The 16,422-nt window shown below is 40.4% G+C and overlaps 1 protein-coding gene across 1 annotated transcript in view; it reads left to right on the forward strand.

Annotated features, from left to right (window-relative positions):
* LOC105389345 (serum response factor homolog) overlaps nt 1-16,422 on the forward strand; it is a 217,102-nt gene that overhangs the window by 17,926 nt on the left and 182,754 nt on the right. The window contains exon 2 of the mRNA XM_048629369.1: nt 6,201-6,443. Coding sequence (XP_048485326.1) covers nt 6,201-6,443 — 243 coding nt within the window. The remainder of the gene's footprint in view (nt 1-6,200; nt 6,444-16,422) is intronic.

A 16,422-nucleotide genomic window follows, 5' to 3' on the forward strand; every position in this document is an offset into this window, starting at 1 on the left:
TAGCTCTGAAGATTGCTGTGAAAAGTATTCATTAAATTATAAGAGTTACTATGTCACAGCTAGTAAGTTTTTTACCTCGTTGAGAAAATAAAATATAAATAATTTTCTTTTACGACGAATTTATGCATTAATTCCGCAAAATTTTAGTTGAAAAAATGCACATTATATTTTACATACGCTTTTTATACGACATCGATCTCCTGCATAACAATCATGTCCATCAAATATTCGTGTACATTTTGCCACGTTCATGATTGGTTGTTCACGTGCGAATGGTTTGACTGACGTTTTTCATCGCCGTTGTCAGTTCCAAAAAGTACACATATTTTATCACGTAACCGTTAATGGTAAATTGGCGTATTGAAAATAATATCAACAGTTATTTCTGTCAACGTAAATACAACAGCTATTTTTATCAAACGGAAGTGTATCTAGCCTCTTTTGGTTGATCCCTAGGCCACCTTACTCTTGACTTAGTGCCAGTCTAGCTAGATGTTCCCACGAATAATTCGATTACTCGATATCGTATCTGTGCTGTCGTGACAGTTGTTGTATGGCGGCCTTATCTCGGCCAATTACAATATAAACGAAAATTATCGAACTCGAGCGCTGTGATCCGAACGATTCTTGTCGCGATACCATCGAGGAGCGCGGAGTGTACCTGGATGACTTGTTGTTATTGTCCGCGTTATTGTTTGCTGTTTAAATGCGATGGTCTTTATTATTGTTTAAAAGATAATTTGTACTTCAAGTATCCATTTCGGATTGCGTATTCACATAAAAAAAATTATGCGTTATGTGGCTAAATTATGCGATGTTCAAAATTATGTTGAGTGTCCTAAAATAGGATAGGTCGTATTTTTTTAAATTCCGGTCTAATAAGGGTTAGGTTTTATTTTTAGAATTTGATAATCGTAGCACCGTTAACCGTGTTTACAAATCTACCATTGGCATTACAGCTATGGACTAAACAAACCATATAACAGCCTAATTTATAGCAACAGTTTCTTCCAAACTTTTGGTCCCTCCACTTGATTCCTAGATCCTTGGCGTCCATCTTCCCATAGCGCTAACGAGCGATCAGGTTGTTTATAGAGCTGTTGGCTATCGAGCTTATCGAGGGGCAAAAAGTGCCGTTTTCCGCGCCCTGCCCGACGCCGCGGCCGCATCAGGGTTGTCATAATGTCACGGACGGTAATGGAAAACGCCAGCTTTTTATGATCTCCTGGTATGCGCGGAGGAAAAGCTAGAATGTGTAACTCGTTTTTTTTAACCTGCTGCTTTCATTTTTTTATAGAATTGTTTTTGTTGATTGTGTAATGTTGTCACTTTGATTTGGAGCTGCCTCATTAAATAATCTTACGTTAATATAATTTGTTCGATCGACATAAACGGAATCACTGTCATTTGTATCACAATTTAATCCTATACTTCCTTCACGAGTGTGACAATTCGCTTCCACTTCGGCTTTCATAACCGCCTTCACAACATGTCGTTACAATTTAGTAATCTGTAAAGTTATGCGGTGCTGATTTTAAATCTGATTAACATGAAATAACGCAGTAAATAACTGAACCGGATTCGGTGCTCCTGTCGCCTGCCGCCGCACTTTTACTCTGATTCTGTCAAACACGTCTCGTCATGTTGACGCCATAATATGACATCAGGGTATCCATGAAAATAGTATGAATAACAATATTTTAAGCCATGAAAAATTATAGTAGGTATATTAATCATTGTCACATATCTTAATTAAAAGCGCGAGGAAATTTAATATAAAGAGCGTTCTTGTATAATATTGTTATAATTAAATCATACGGGCATACAGTTCATATTGTATGTTATGCTATGAAAACTCAATTAAGTAGTATTTTGGCACGCATATGTGGGAATTTCTATGCGCTAATAGAACGTTAAATCCATGAACATAATTATATGGAAAATATCATAAATATCTATATAATATGATTATTTTAACACATAGGTTAGTTAATTTCTAGAAGAAAAATGATCCTGTAATGCGTTTTATTCTCCTGCCAACCCTGCAGTTAAGTCAATAGCGGTTCAAAAGAGATTTAACCAAAATGTTTACTTTAAGTTAAGCATCGCTGGAACGATTTTACCTCTACTTTAACTAAAAGTAAAACTTTATAGGAATTGCTTTTAGATTTTGCTTTGTTACTATGAGATTAGAATTTATTTTTCGCTTTAAACTTTAAAACACTGCTCTGTTTTGAAGACAAGTAAAATATTTATTATTTTATCTACATCATGAATATAAGTACTAAGGAAGTACTCGTATGTTTGTAGCTTATAATATCTTCTGACAGTTGACACCTTTATTTTGGCAGTGATGATCCGATTTTAAAGCCAAACCAGGAATATAAAAACCCTGTATTAAGAGCGCCACATTCGCGTTGAGGACTGCAACACTAAGTATAGTCATACCAATGTGAATTGGTCATGCTCAAATTTATAATAGTATTTTTTTATGATTTATTTTGAAAATAGTGTCAGTGAGAGGATATATTCTATGGGTTCTTTGGATCTCAAGCAACATGACGTGTACTAACAGTCTAACGGTGAAGGAAAACATCGTGCAAACCCACATTTAGATTACAGTTGTGTAGGTATTTACCTTGTAGGTACTCATTGACTGGATAAAATATGTTTATATTCAACCGATTTGAGATGTAGGTATTCATCTTAACTATATAATAATATTATAAATGCGCAGGGTAACTGTGTCTGTCTGTCTGTTACTCTTTCACGCCATAACTACTGAACGGATTTTAATGAAATTTGGTATGCATATGGTCTAGACTAGGGCATGCAATACCGCAATACCGGTATCCGTAATACCGGGATCCCGGACAAATTTCCCGCTTTTTTCAATACCGGTATTGAAAGTTAATACCGGTATTGAAGTAATACCGGAATCGGACTTTTTTAGGCTATAAATAAAGCGATTAAGATTTAGTTAGCCTTGTGTTCCTATATACTGTGAAAGCGCACTTGTTCCCAACCGTTTTATGCAGTTTTCGGCTGCTAGAAATCTTCTGTTGACCATGCGTAAACCGGCACCGGATGTAAAAAAATAATTTATTCTAAAATTTAAACTCTAAAACTTAATTCTCGTAAAAATCTACAAGAAAATACAGAATATGATTGCATTTTCTTGTTTTATTTTGATGTATACGACCTTTAATCACAGTTTATGCCATTTATTACAAGGAAGTCTAATACCGGTATTAATACCGGGATCCCGGTATTGAGTTGTAATACCGGAACTCAATACCGGTATTGAAAATTGTTCCGGTATTGCATGCCCTAGTCTAGACCTTGAGAAAGAACATAGGCTACTTTTTATCCCAGAATTCCCACAGTAAAACTTTTTAAGGCGAAGCGAAGCTCGCGGGAACAGCTAGTATGATATATTTCAGATGTCTCGGATTCGCCGGCCCTTGAGCGATGAGTCGCTTTCACTGCCACCAAGATTAATAATCAATTTTTCTGTTTCAATTATTGTAATGTAGTTAATAAACTACAGTAATAGCTTAAAAATTTGCCAATTCATTTGCTCATACTATACTATATACCTACAAGTCATTTTGACAATAGTATGAGTTACGTTATCAAGAGAAATAGAGTCCAATTCCACGGACTTTTACTCCGACAAATACTCGTGTATGTGGTAAATTAGTTTCCTTTCACGGCTATGGATAGTTTTCGGCATTTAGAAACACAAAAAACTCACAAAAGCTATAATAGACACTACGCATTGACAGCACCACAGTTTGACAGCAATAGACAAATGGCATTTTGAGTTTATGACACTTTGTGATACCAGTGCAAGAAAAAAGTTCTATTGCTTTTCCGCAATATGGCGAGGGTTTTTATATTCCTGGTTTGGCTATAATATGGCATTACAAGGCTTGTCTTTCAATAAGATCGGTTGGGTAATTTTATTCTAAAGACTTTAATATAGTCCAGTTTTAAAGGGCACCCATCCAAAAGTTGGTAATTTAGTTTGATAGTTGCATTTATTGTAAATTGTATTTTTTTAAGGATTATAGGTACGTTTTAAAGCGTGACAGTCAACAATATTACATCACACGCTTTGTTTTTATATATTTTAACTTTTAGTTTTAACATTTATTGACTTGCAAACAGAGTATTAAAAGATTATTACTAATAAAAGTCCTCGGCTCAAGATACAACATTTATTATTGAATCCTCGGAATGTATTGAACAGGTTTCAACAAACGAAAATATATTTAAATGACTGCGCTTTTAAGCGTTAACTACGTTGCGTGGAGATTATTTCTCTATTTGATGGCAACACTTGCAGATGTCAAAATGAGGAGTTAATCTCAAAAAATAAACAAGCTAAATTTATGCGACAGGGCACTTAAACGTTAACGATTAAGTTGGAAGAAGACATCAGTTTTATTTACTTTGAAAGCGGTACTTGTAAAAATGCACGATCGTTATAATTATGTACTTAGCAATATTTGTTCCATGTACAATTATATACAATTATAATGTAAACCCTGAATTGTTGGTCAGGCATACAAAACTGATAATTACTTAGTGGTAGTATTTATCAAATATAAATGTATTTTTTTTGTTTTTATATGTCTTTGTCTACCTATAGCAAATGTTTCAGTACTATAATTAAGTACTATAAACATAACCGTGAATTTCATATTAGTTACATCGTTAAGTATGAATAACTCCATGCATTCCGTATGTCAAAGCTATTTATAAATGATTAATGGAAAATAAAAGACTAAAGCATAAAGTTGTTAAGTTTTCTTAGCAATAAAATTGTTGTTTTAATATTAAAGTAGTATGGCCTATTATTTTTATTATGGTGTAAGTATTTACAGTTAGTGATTATGACGGTATGAATTATGGAATAGCTAATTATGTAATATTTATTTTATTGCGGTTGCAATAATAAAATAAATTGTACCTCGTTAACAAATATTTACTTGTACTGAATGTTATACATATACCTACACCCTACGGGCTTAAAATTATAACAACGGACTTTTGGTTGGTTATAAAACCGAATAACAAACAATATGGATAATTATGTGCGTATTTATAGGTACCTTATTGACGTTATTCATTCGGAGGGGGTGTGTATTTTGGTTACATTACTTATATCGTTTCTTTTAAAATAACTGAGTTCGCCGCAGTCCAAATTGCTGCGAGATCAAAGTTGAAGTAATTAGTAACGTTGCTAATTATTTCGAAGAAAGGTACAGGTTACAGGCTGATTTATGCGACGGAAAGAGGAAAGTTTCTGAGCAGTAACACATTATAGTATAATTATTGATTTAAGTATATATTTGCCATATTTGACCCTAATATGAATTAACTTTTAACTTAACAATCTCTACAAAATCATATGTAATCATGAAGCCTTTAGTTTCTGTAAATTATAGGTACTTATTATTATCTGTCCTCTATTTCATGTTTTCAAAACAAAATCGAAACCTTCACAATTAAATTAACATACCCAAAATCGTCTTACCATCTAAACGAAACTAAACTATTTCGCAAACCGTCAGATGCGAGATTTTTATCACTGAACTCATAAGTGGGCGAAAATGTGTTCACTTACTGAAGGGTTACTCTATACTCTATACTGACGAAAAACAAACGAACGAGAGCTGTCGAGCAATCGGCACCTTTAATATAACAAGCAATGCTCCGAAACTTAGTTTTTCGTCATATAGAGTGACCCCTCCGATATTGCGCAATAGAAACACAAATCTTACGTGCCGTCGGTCTGTCAATCGACCGTGTCAAATGTGAAGCTCCCGGCTACCTTCATTTACCACTTTACCCATACCATCATCTTAGACCTTAACTGCTAGAGCATATGGGTGAAAGTCTGTATTTCTAGCCGAAGTGGTATGTTGGTTGGTAGGCGGGTGTAGGCGTATAGGGCGCCGGTGGGAGTGATAATTCGTCCAGCACACAACGACCGTGGGAGACAAGATTCGGCTCCCGAAGCATGCGCGACCACAATTTGTACACAAAACGGTAGCGTGGGAGAGGTGAAAGGGCTGTAGGTCAGCCTATTGATTGTTGACCCAACAAATATTAAGATTGATCTCTTAAACCTTCCCAATACTTGCAATCTTCCCGAAATCACGTACTAATTCGTCCTTTTCCTTCCGCAGGCATACGAGCTTTCAACGCTAACGGGAACACAAGTGATGTTGCTAGTCGCGTCGGAGACCGGCCACGTGTACACGTTTGCAACACGCAAGCTCCAGCCCATGATCACGTCGGACTCCGGCAAGCGGCTTATCCAGACATGCCTCAACTCGCCCGATCCGCCACAGACCAGCGAGCAGCGCATGGCAGCCACCGGCTTCGAGGAGACCGAGCTCACGTATAACGTAGTCGACGACGATATGAAGGTGAGGCAACTAGCGTACCAGTCGGCCCAGTACCCCCTGGAACACCACCCAGGGCTGGCGCCGTCGCCGCTGCAGCAGTACCACCAGCACCCGCCCTGCCCCTCGCCGCTGCCGCTAGGATCGCTGGGGCAGCCCTACTCCCACCCGCACCTCACGCACCCCCACATGTCCCATCATCCGCAACGGTAGTACGGCGATGGCACTTCTTGAATCTCATCCTCTCCTGGTACTCGAAAAGCTCTCTCGCCAGCGATTTATGCGAGTCTTTTTTTGGATTTGTAATTTTTGCTGTGGCGGTGAAAGGTTTTCGGTTCGGGACAATGACTCCTAAAGAACTAGTGTCTTTATTAGAACTATTGTTAGGAGATTACGACTGTACTATATCGCGATTAGTCACGTTCTAGGTTAAATATCGTGAGCAAATTATGGATAAATATCGTGAAGTTAAAATGCAAGCGTATTTTTGATAAAATATTTTTATAGATTTACCAGTCGAGCCAAGATTTATAAGGATTTATGTTGACAGCAAAAGGTACAAAGGTAGTCGAAATATTGAATTGAAAGTTGACGCTCCACGTAATTCATCAAAAATATTTCAACACACCGCAATTGGCGATCAAGGTAATATTTTGCAAATAATCGATCGCAACTCCGATTTGACAGATCGATTCAGATCGTGTAAGATATAAAAGGTACTACGGACCGCTGAAATGAATTATTGCTCGGGAGATTTTTATGCTTCTGTTGATCGCATGATTCATGGAGACCCGGGGTGATCTCTGTCTTAGTGATATATTGAAGGAGGAAGTGAAGACAGCACTTATGAGTTACTCAACAAAGTATTTCAATCATGAAAATCCAATAAATCTTTAAGTAGTTAGAGATCTTGATGCGGAAGATGCGGTGTCGAAACGAGCATTATTCGGTAGCGCTGTGAGCAATAATGAGATTTAAAATCCGATTATAATTAACGCTAGATACCGGTTTTACGTTTCGAGATCGAGCGGCGGAATGGGGGCAAACAGCTCTACGATTCATTATGATGAATGAATCGGCCTTTCATTCGAGGATGCATAAAAAACGGATCAGTTCCAATGAGGCGGCTAAATAAACCGATTATGCTCCAAATTGATTTGAACCCTATCTTTCATCATGGCGTAATCATCCTTGTGAAGGCTGGGTTGTAATTGTAATAAACAAATAGACGCAAAAAACTTGAAAGCCTAGTTAAACGACAGTGCAAAAGACGCGTTCCTTTTATGGGAAATAAAACTAAGAATAGAGACGCAGAAAGCAAACACGATGCGTTCCATTTGCTCGGAGCTAGAGACAGTTTCCAATTATGAGTGGAGGGCCACGTCGCCGCGGGACCTCGCAGCGTGATCCGGATTATCAAGAAACTTAATTGAAAATTACTTTCGGAGCCCTCCAGATCCAGTCTTACACATTCCTTGTCAAATGTAACACCCGAACGATGGTGTAAATCTATGAGAAAACTCCGACCGTGTAACTCGGGAGCTTTCTAAATAGCTGCGCTGTCATTTGTCAACGGAGGCGCGTGTAGAGGCGTTACTAATTTTCAATCCAATATGTCGTTTGTCTTCTTTACAATTCTTATGGTCATTATCACTACGCCTCATCGCATGACCATCCACCATTACTAGCAGGTTAGCTTCCAACAAATCATTATTATTCATCTCATTGAGTATCTAGTTATTTATTTTATTTGAACACTTTGTATAAATATACAACTGTTATGTATCTGAGGTTTCATACAAGTACCTAATAGTTGTAGTCACTGGTCGGTTTGTTTGTGATTGATCAAACACTCCCAAACACGGCTAAGTCGGACGCGTCGATTCATTGAAGCAGCTCTCGCGTACGATTCATCGATTAACGCTGAACACACCTTGCGTTGTTAATCGGACACTATTTATTCATCGATTTGTACCCAGTAGCCGCTCTCGCCGCCGTCGCATCGATTGCACCGGACGATTAATTCTCGCATGCCATTTGCATATCGTTTTAATTTCGAACCCATCCGGCGCCCACTGTTCGCTCGCCCCCTCAAAATAACGCTTGTCAGCTTTGATATGTTGAAATCGATTACGTCGATTCTTTTCGCGGACGAATCGATAAAAATCTCTCGTCTTCAGGTGGGTTACTTCCAAAAACGAACGAGAGCTTTCGTGCAATCGGCACCTTTAACACAACGAGACAGAGTCGTGGCTCGCGTAGCAGCGCTCCGAGACATAGTTTTTCGTCATATAGAGTGACCCCCCAGGTGGGACCGCCGCTCCGGATTGACGCAGGGAAATAACGCGATAGCGATCGTTATTGTTAACGCGTCGTCGATAAGCCGGCTCAATTGAAATATTCTCGCTGTAATTACGATTCTACGCGATAAGTGCGCGCGCAAGTGTCGTGAGATCTTCATCCTACGTTCTAAACGCTGCATGTTTTATCTATCTTACATATACTTATTACAACAGCACTTAATCAAATACAACTTATTTACAACTGTACAGTTTATTTATATAGTTTAAAATATAGTGACCCAGGTGAATGTGCGTGCTTTTATAAAATGTTTATATTCCGGAGCAGCGCGGTTTTACAACTCTAGGATAGTTTCTCCTGTCATAAGCTTGTCCCCATAAATACGACGTAAAGATATTCGCGGCGCGTATCTCGGGCCGGTGTGTCGGTAGGTTGAATATAAAACGCATTAGCTCTGTTTGGCGCAACGTTGCCCGTTGCAGATGCTCGCGAGCATGAATTAGCGGTATAAATGTGGAAGTCGGTCAGTGCCCCCGCTCAGAACCCCTAATCGAGATGCGTGCCAGTTTCTCGTAACATGTTTCGTAACATTAAATCACAGGACACTCGAGATTTCGCTTTCAATTTGCGCTGTTCGTTAAATTCCGCGCGTTCTGTTTCCACGCACGTCTCACGGCGACTCTAGTAAAAACTGTCGCGGTGGTTGTGGTAGCGTCTCGAGTTGTTTTGTTTTTTCCCCGCTGTCACCAGCTCGCTCCGTGAGTCACCGCTCTCGTATTCCACGCGTCACTCGCGCGTCGACGCCTATTCTCCACTCGCATCGCCCTATAATCGCTCGTTAGCTGTCCCGCGCCTCGCATGCTATATTAACTTATCAATACTATTGTTTTGATAAACACCCCCGTCGCCCTTCTGCTGAGTCACTGCATTGTCTAATGGAACTACATAATTGCCGGCCTGTAAGCCGATTGCTGTTCTATGTTCTTGTGCAATGGCCTCTCCAACAATACCACTAATTTGACTAATAGCTGCGTCGCGATCGTCACCGTGTGTGGTTCAAGGATTAGGGATTATTGAGCCGCCTCTCTTCTTAGATCGGTCGCTAATGAGCGGACTTGTAAAGCTATTGTTCTATAGATCTTTGTTTTTATTGTCGATAAATCAACACACTCTTCACTCAACATTATCGTGCGTGTCGTCATTTTCATAATCTTCTCTCGTGGGGTCCGTTGTTGCGATCAGGTTTTTGGGAGATGCTTTCAAATTTAGGGTCCGGCATAGTTGCCGAAGCGTCGCGATCATTAATTTATTATTCCGCGCGTGAACGCACCGCCGGCCGATTTTTGTAATTATTTAATGTTTGCGAAATTCACGTTAAATGATGGCAGCTCCCCTGTAATTAACAGGTGAGGCCGCGACCACCCAGCGGCCGACGGATGGGCCGCCGTTAATCCTACATCAGGGTAATATTCGCGGGCCGCCTTTGCCGTGTCCCCACGCGGCGGACAAATGAAGAGATTCGCTCAATTTCGTCCCGAGAAGAAGCACTTCATAATTTTTCGAAATTTCCCTCGAGAGCGATGACCGTTGTAAATTCGATTCGCGCCATCACTCTTGTAATGGATAAGTGCATTAATAAAGCATTAATCAATATTCAATGACAAGTTTCTTTATGCTTCTTTGGCGTCTTCTTTTGGCACACATCGCTTCCTAGCACTCCCGGGACCGATCCGAATTGGGTTAATATTTACAACTGCGGCCACTCAGCTCTGGCCAGTGTTGTGTTGTTGCGAGTGCGGCGCTATTCCGAGAAGGCGGTCCGCATTGTGCCCTGACCGCACTCGCCGTGCGCTATTACAGACGAGCCTGCTCCTGCACTGTTGCATAATTCAGACACGAGGCCCCCGTTTGCATTCCGATACTTGATATGTGCTTTCACATGTATTTATGGACAAGATTTTGTGTCTCCGTAATGTTTGCCGAATAAATAAATTGTGTTTAAGGCATAAATACAATGGGCGAGCCGGCGGCTTCCCTCGTTACGTCGGCGAATGTAAAGTCGGAGCTAGTCCGAGTTGTCCACTTGTCAGCGCTGAGATATTTTGCCGTCTCTGACTTGTGATGCGTCCGCTTATTTCGTTGTTTAGGGCCTTCGTTACGTCCGCGGTTTATGTCGCCGCTTACAAATTGGCGTCGGGAGATACATCGGAGGTGGGCGTCGCAAATCTCCGACAATATTATGCTTTCCATCTCGTATTGTATTTCATTGCCGGGTGACACACGCATTGCAATTCTTTCGCCATCTGCACGGTTGAGCCTCTGGTATACTGCTATATCAGTGGAAGGGATCAGCGCTCAGGTCGCGTCGCACGGTGCCGGAGTGATCCGTGTCGGGGGTCCGGTTAGTATGCGTCTCGGGCGCGGTTGGTATGCGAGGTGCGAGCGCTATCCGAGATCTGCCGCGCTTCCGCAATGGCCGCGAGCCTGATTGCTCTAATTGAAATTTATTTGAGGCAGTCCTACGCGACCTGCGTGCCCAATATCCCTTTAAACAAACACGTGACTCCTTAATCCCATTAGATAAATGAAGCAGATTTTCGATTGTCTCCATTCGCCCGTTTATTTTATGTATTCAGTCTGTAAGCTGTTCTGCGTTTCAAAACGCGACCCGTCTCCCGCCGACGTCGGGACGCACCTCATCCATTATAGATTTAGCCGGAGTGTGTCGTCTGGCCGGTTATGGTAGTCGTCTATGTCATTTCGATAATTGGACCCTGGATTATATTTTTAGATACGGCGCACTTCATAAACATATGGAATTGATCCCTGATTGACAGCAGGCGATGCTTATCTAGGCTTTAATCCTTAGGGCCGGTGAACCGTGCGCTGACCGGTAACGAGGGATTATGGGTTTATTTATCTGGTCTGTGGTTGGCGCGGCACACTTCCTAAGGCCGGCGCGAGACGCAGATGGTTAAAATTAGGCCTCCGCCGAAAATAGAGTAAACGTGGCGGCGACGTCACCGCCATCAGCGCGCGCCATTCTTCCCATATTGTGTTACAATATGCATTGAACCATCATAATCTTCCCGAGAACATTAGAAAAGCTCCTTCTCGCAACGTCTTCAAGTGACTAACCTGTGCTCATTATCTCAGAAACTTGGATAAATAGCATAGCATTTTCATGACTAATTTGTTTTAAGTTCTTTCTTATATATTTTTTTGCACACTTTTTTTTGGTTTACCTGTTGGTTAGCTGTTAAAAAGCCTACCCTTTGGAGACTTTGCAATAAAGAATGAAATAAATAAAGAATAACTATAACAATAAAGAACACCACCGGTAATTGTATTCATCTCTGAACCTTTCGGCATCAACAATTTAGTTCGAGCACGAATCTCCTGAACTCTGACCAATGCGTATCGACTACTCATCGGTTTTGACTTTAACACGATTCATTGTTCAAACAACAAATATCTTTCAATGGAAAACTTTATCGGCCGTTCTTTTGTGTTGGCATCTCCATTGCTATTATTTCCTTTATTGGGCTTGTTATTTCGAATGGCACCCAATACATCTCTGGTCGCGGCTAGTGTTGTGACGCGGTCGAGAGCGGCGGAGCAGCAGTGTAGTCGTAGTCGATGGGATCTCGCGTCCATAGTGAGGGGTCACCGTTACCGCGTGGGAAATGATTGGGTACGGTCGCGCGGCGGCTTTGTTGGGACGATTGTCCACCGCCGCTGTAGATGCGCCGATACGTCGCCGGCGCTAGTGACAGCTACAGTGCTCCAGCCGGCCACTTGCTCTGGACACTCCTATTGCCAGCCAGTAGAGACTAATTTGGTTGCAACAGCGACATAGAGCGCAGTGGACGTGGGAACTCGGAAGCGTCGCGCGGAGTGTAAACCTGGTTGTGGTTATTCGGAAATCGCTGGTCATTTTGGTTTGTAGATTTATGGCAAACAGGTGTTTTGTAAATGCTGTAGGTCAGGACACTGCAATGTTCCCCATTGTGGGCTTCTATTTATTTCTAGTTGTGTACCCCTTGTAGAGTCTAGTTCTGCATAATGTATTCTGGACGCATCTCGGGTACACGATCTCTTTTCATCTCTGAAAACAAACCTTTAGCGCTTTGTGCGCGCCGATCCATCATGTGCTTTTTTCTATTCATCAATAGTATTGACGAGGAACACAAACAAAAAGCTTTCAAATGCTAATGTCCGGTACGTGCGCAGGATTAGTTCAGCTCGGATGGAGCTCGGCCACATGGGAACGCGAGGTCCGACTTTGTGGTCAGTCAGAAGTGATGGCGTCTTTTGTTTGTGCGCGGACGGAGACTTATTAGGTAAATGTTGTAAACATTAACCTTTTATGGCCACCTACATGGATGGTGATATAATCGTGCGATCGACAGGTCCTCATGGTCTACCGGTTAATGAATAGTTGGAGGCGCGTCACGGGGCGCGTGGGCGCGGGGGCCGCGGGGGGGCGCGGGGGGACTCTGCGCACGCGCAACAACGGCGCATGATTTATGTATGACCGGTATTCCTCGCGCCGGCTCATTTAACTAGATATATTCCGGAATTATTGTGTTCGCAAATCAACTCTCGTACGGGCGCGCGCGTGTCGCGAATCTCAAGCGGCTTCTAATGATACATTTCCCATTCGTTTTGTTAATGCTTTGGTAATCTAAGCGTTTGGCCCGCTAATGCGTCCGATGTTGTTATTTATCTTGTTTGCGTTCTGACTTTGAATTGGTTTCCGGTCTAGATTACGTTCGATTGCATATTTATCGGTTCGGTGTTTAGCTCAAAGGTTGTCGTGAAGTATTGGACGGGTTCAGTTATTGCGCCGGGCGAAGTCCTGGCTCCCCCGGGCGCGTCGTAAACCGCGCGGCTCGCACGGCCCAACTCCCATGCCTCGCTGCTAGCCTGGTACTCATGAATCTCCAATAAACTCTTAGCGGTATTTAGTTAGGTCTATAATAAAAATTAAACACACACACAATCATTATTTGTATTTACAATAATATGTGTAGTTTTGAAAGTCACTTAATACATTTAATAAAAGCTTTGTGAAATTGATTCTACTTCATGAATTAAATGTTATACAAATGTCAAAACATGTTTGACATTACAATAGTTGCCAGAAAATGCATTTGTTTCAGCTCACCAAAACATGAATAAATATTATGTTTTGGCATGTCTGACCAAAGCAGCTTGTCATGAAATTAGAGTAGAAATTCAAATAGCATATAATTTAATTGCGTTTAAAATCATAACATAAGGTTCAAATCACGATTATGTATTTGTTTTGTATCACTGTGACTTTGTAGTTACATATCTCAACTCAAGGTTTGACAATTTCAAAAGGTTTAATCTTGTTGTCTTCATTTGTGCGTATAATACCTTCCTACCTTTTCATGATTCATGAAAACGCCACACGCGTTTACAATATACTGCTTTCCTTCTTCCTTGTGAAAATTCCAAAGAATTCTGTGTCCGTTCCCGCTACGTAACTAATGGTTAGTGATCCAGACATTCTAATGTTAACAATGTTGTTACAATGAAATTGGCTGTATCTGCAGCGGGCATAGTGCGAATGCCTGTCGCATCCTCTATTGTCGAGAGATCAGGTACATTCTCACGGATATCGCTTCCTTCAGCTAAAAAAAACCATCGGCCTCTTTGTTTCAATTAAATTAATGCTTAACTAGTAATTCGAGTACCTACTCATCAATCATTTTATTGACATTCAGAACCCTTATTGCAATCAACAATTTAGCCGCAAAACCTGTACTTAAAACGAATACTTTTGAAATGACCATTTAATTTCGCGTAGCGGTCATATTGTAATTTCAGTAATGCCGAGAAAAATGGACGTAATTCTGAACGAAAGGTGGGCACGTGTGGCAACGACAGCATGTTGCATCACAGTCCCGAAAGTGGACATAAACTAAAAAGCCTTGGCAATCGCACTTTGTATCAATGTGTTTATATCGGACAAGCGATCTGTGACATTGCGGAATTGTTCGCCTCCCATCCTTATCGTTCTAATTGATTCATTCACGAGTGAGACAAGCACGGCGTCGCTCTCTCTTCCGCCCGCCCACGCCTGCGCGGGCGCAGCCCACGCGTCAACTTAAAATTTAGCAGAAAAATAAGGTGCAATCCGGTGGTCTTTATCTAAACAATGGCTTATAAAATCGGCGTAAAAGTTGCGATACGGAGTGAATGCGTATTATACGATTTGACGGGACGGCGGCGCCACACACGGGTGACATCAACTCTGTAGGAGGCACGAGCTTGCCTCGGTCAAATTGCCTGTAAAACCCAACGTACATTGCTCAGAGTTTCGAAATCGCCATCATCCTTAAATTATGACTTAATTCTGTACGCCTTTCTTTTGTACTGATATTGGAGACCACAGTGTGTTTGTTGTCGTAACGGTTCTCGAACATGCTGTTACTATATTCAATAAAATCTTACGACTTTATTGTTTACCTTGCGCTGAAAATCCTTATAAAATTTGGCTCTCGTTGGATGTTGAAATAGTATGAATAGTGAAACCTAGACAATTTGAGTTTGGAGCCGTGACTCGTTTTACCAAAACACGTTAAATTGCGAGGCTTAGCATAATAAAGTAATGTCCTCTAAGTATATCGATAATGTACATTATGTTTTTTAAACTAATTTCGAGTTATTTTACGTTACGGTTAAGTTTAACTGTAATTGCATTTTACACATTAAGTTGCAGGCCATTATTCAAAGTGCCATCGTCTGTGTAGTTTTTAAGTACAACGATTTCCGTATGCATTGATTAATTTAAGAATTTCCTATACCATTGACCCGTTCCCTTCTGGTTTGTAAAGTGGTGCTATACGTTGCTGCAGCGGCGACTGTCGCGAGACGCAAAGATGATCTCTGATATTTGCGTAAAGTTGTCTATTTTAATCATAAATATTAATATATTCTATACATACTGTAGTTTAAAGAGATCTGAGGTCCTTTTGGATCAGTCTACTGTTAATATATTGATACCTGTACTGTAGTGTTTTAACATTCCCAGTTTGCGCTTTAGTGTTATAACGTTATAACTTATGAATAACGGTTGATTGTGTTAAACCCATTTGCAAGTGTTAGTTAAGGCATGGTATGCTTGTGTTGAATGGACTTAACTAAATAAGTTGAATCCCTAAAAGGAGATTCAAAATTTTAAATCACTTTGACGCTTGCGCCTCAAATTTTTTATTGGAAGTCATGATGTTTATACTATACTGCCGAACTTATTTGAGTCGAAAAGTTTTCAAAGTCAATACTCTTACTTTTTTCAATTTATATGCATTTGAGATTATTGGTAACGTTAAACGTTTTAATAGAGCATTGTTATATCAATAACTCTCATGACATCTGCAATACATTATTAATAACAGTTGTCATCCATTTCGTTACCCTTGACATAAAAAGAGGGGTGTTATAATAACTGTTGTAAAAGTTGGTGCTAAAGAAAAGACTTAATTGGCAGTGATAAATCCCAGTGCCTTCAAAAACATAAAAGTTATATACATATTGTATATACTAAATGAAACTTTGTACTTAAATGTTGTATTATATTCAGTATTAACAATTGAATTGTGGAACATTTTGGACATACGAACAAATATGTATACTAAGTCTGAAAGGCTATTTTGTTAAAAATATATTA

The sequence above is a fragment of the Plutella xylostella genome, chromosome 23 (genome assembly GCF_932276165.1).
Source record: "Plutella xylostella chromosome 23, ilPluXylo3.1, whole genome shotgun sequence".
Taxonomy (NCBI): Eukaryota; Metazoa; Arthropoda; class Insecta; order Lepidoptera; family Plutellidae; genus Plutella; species Plutella xylostella.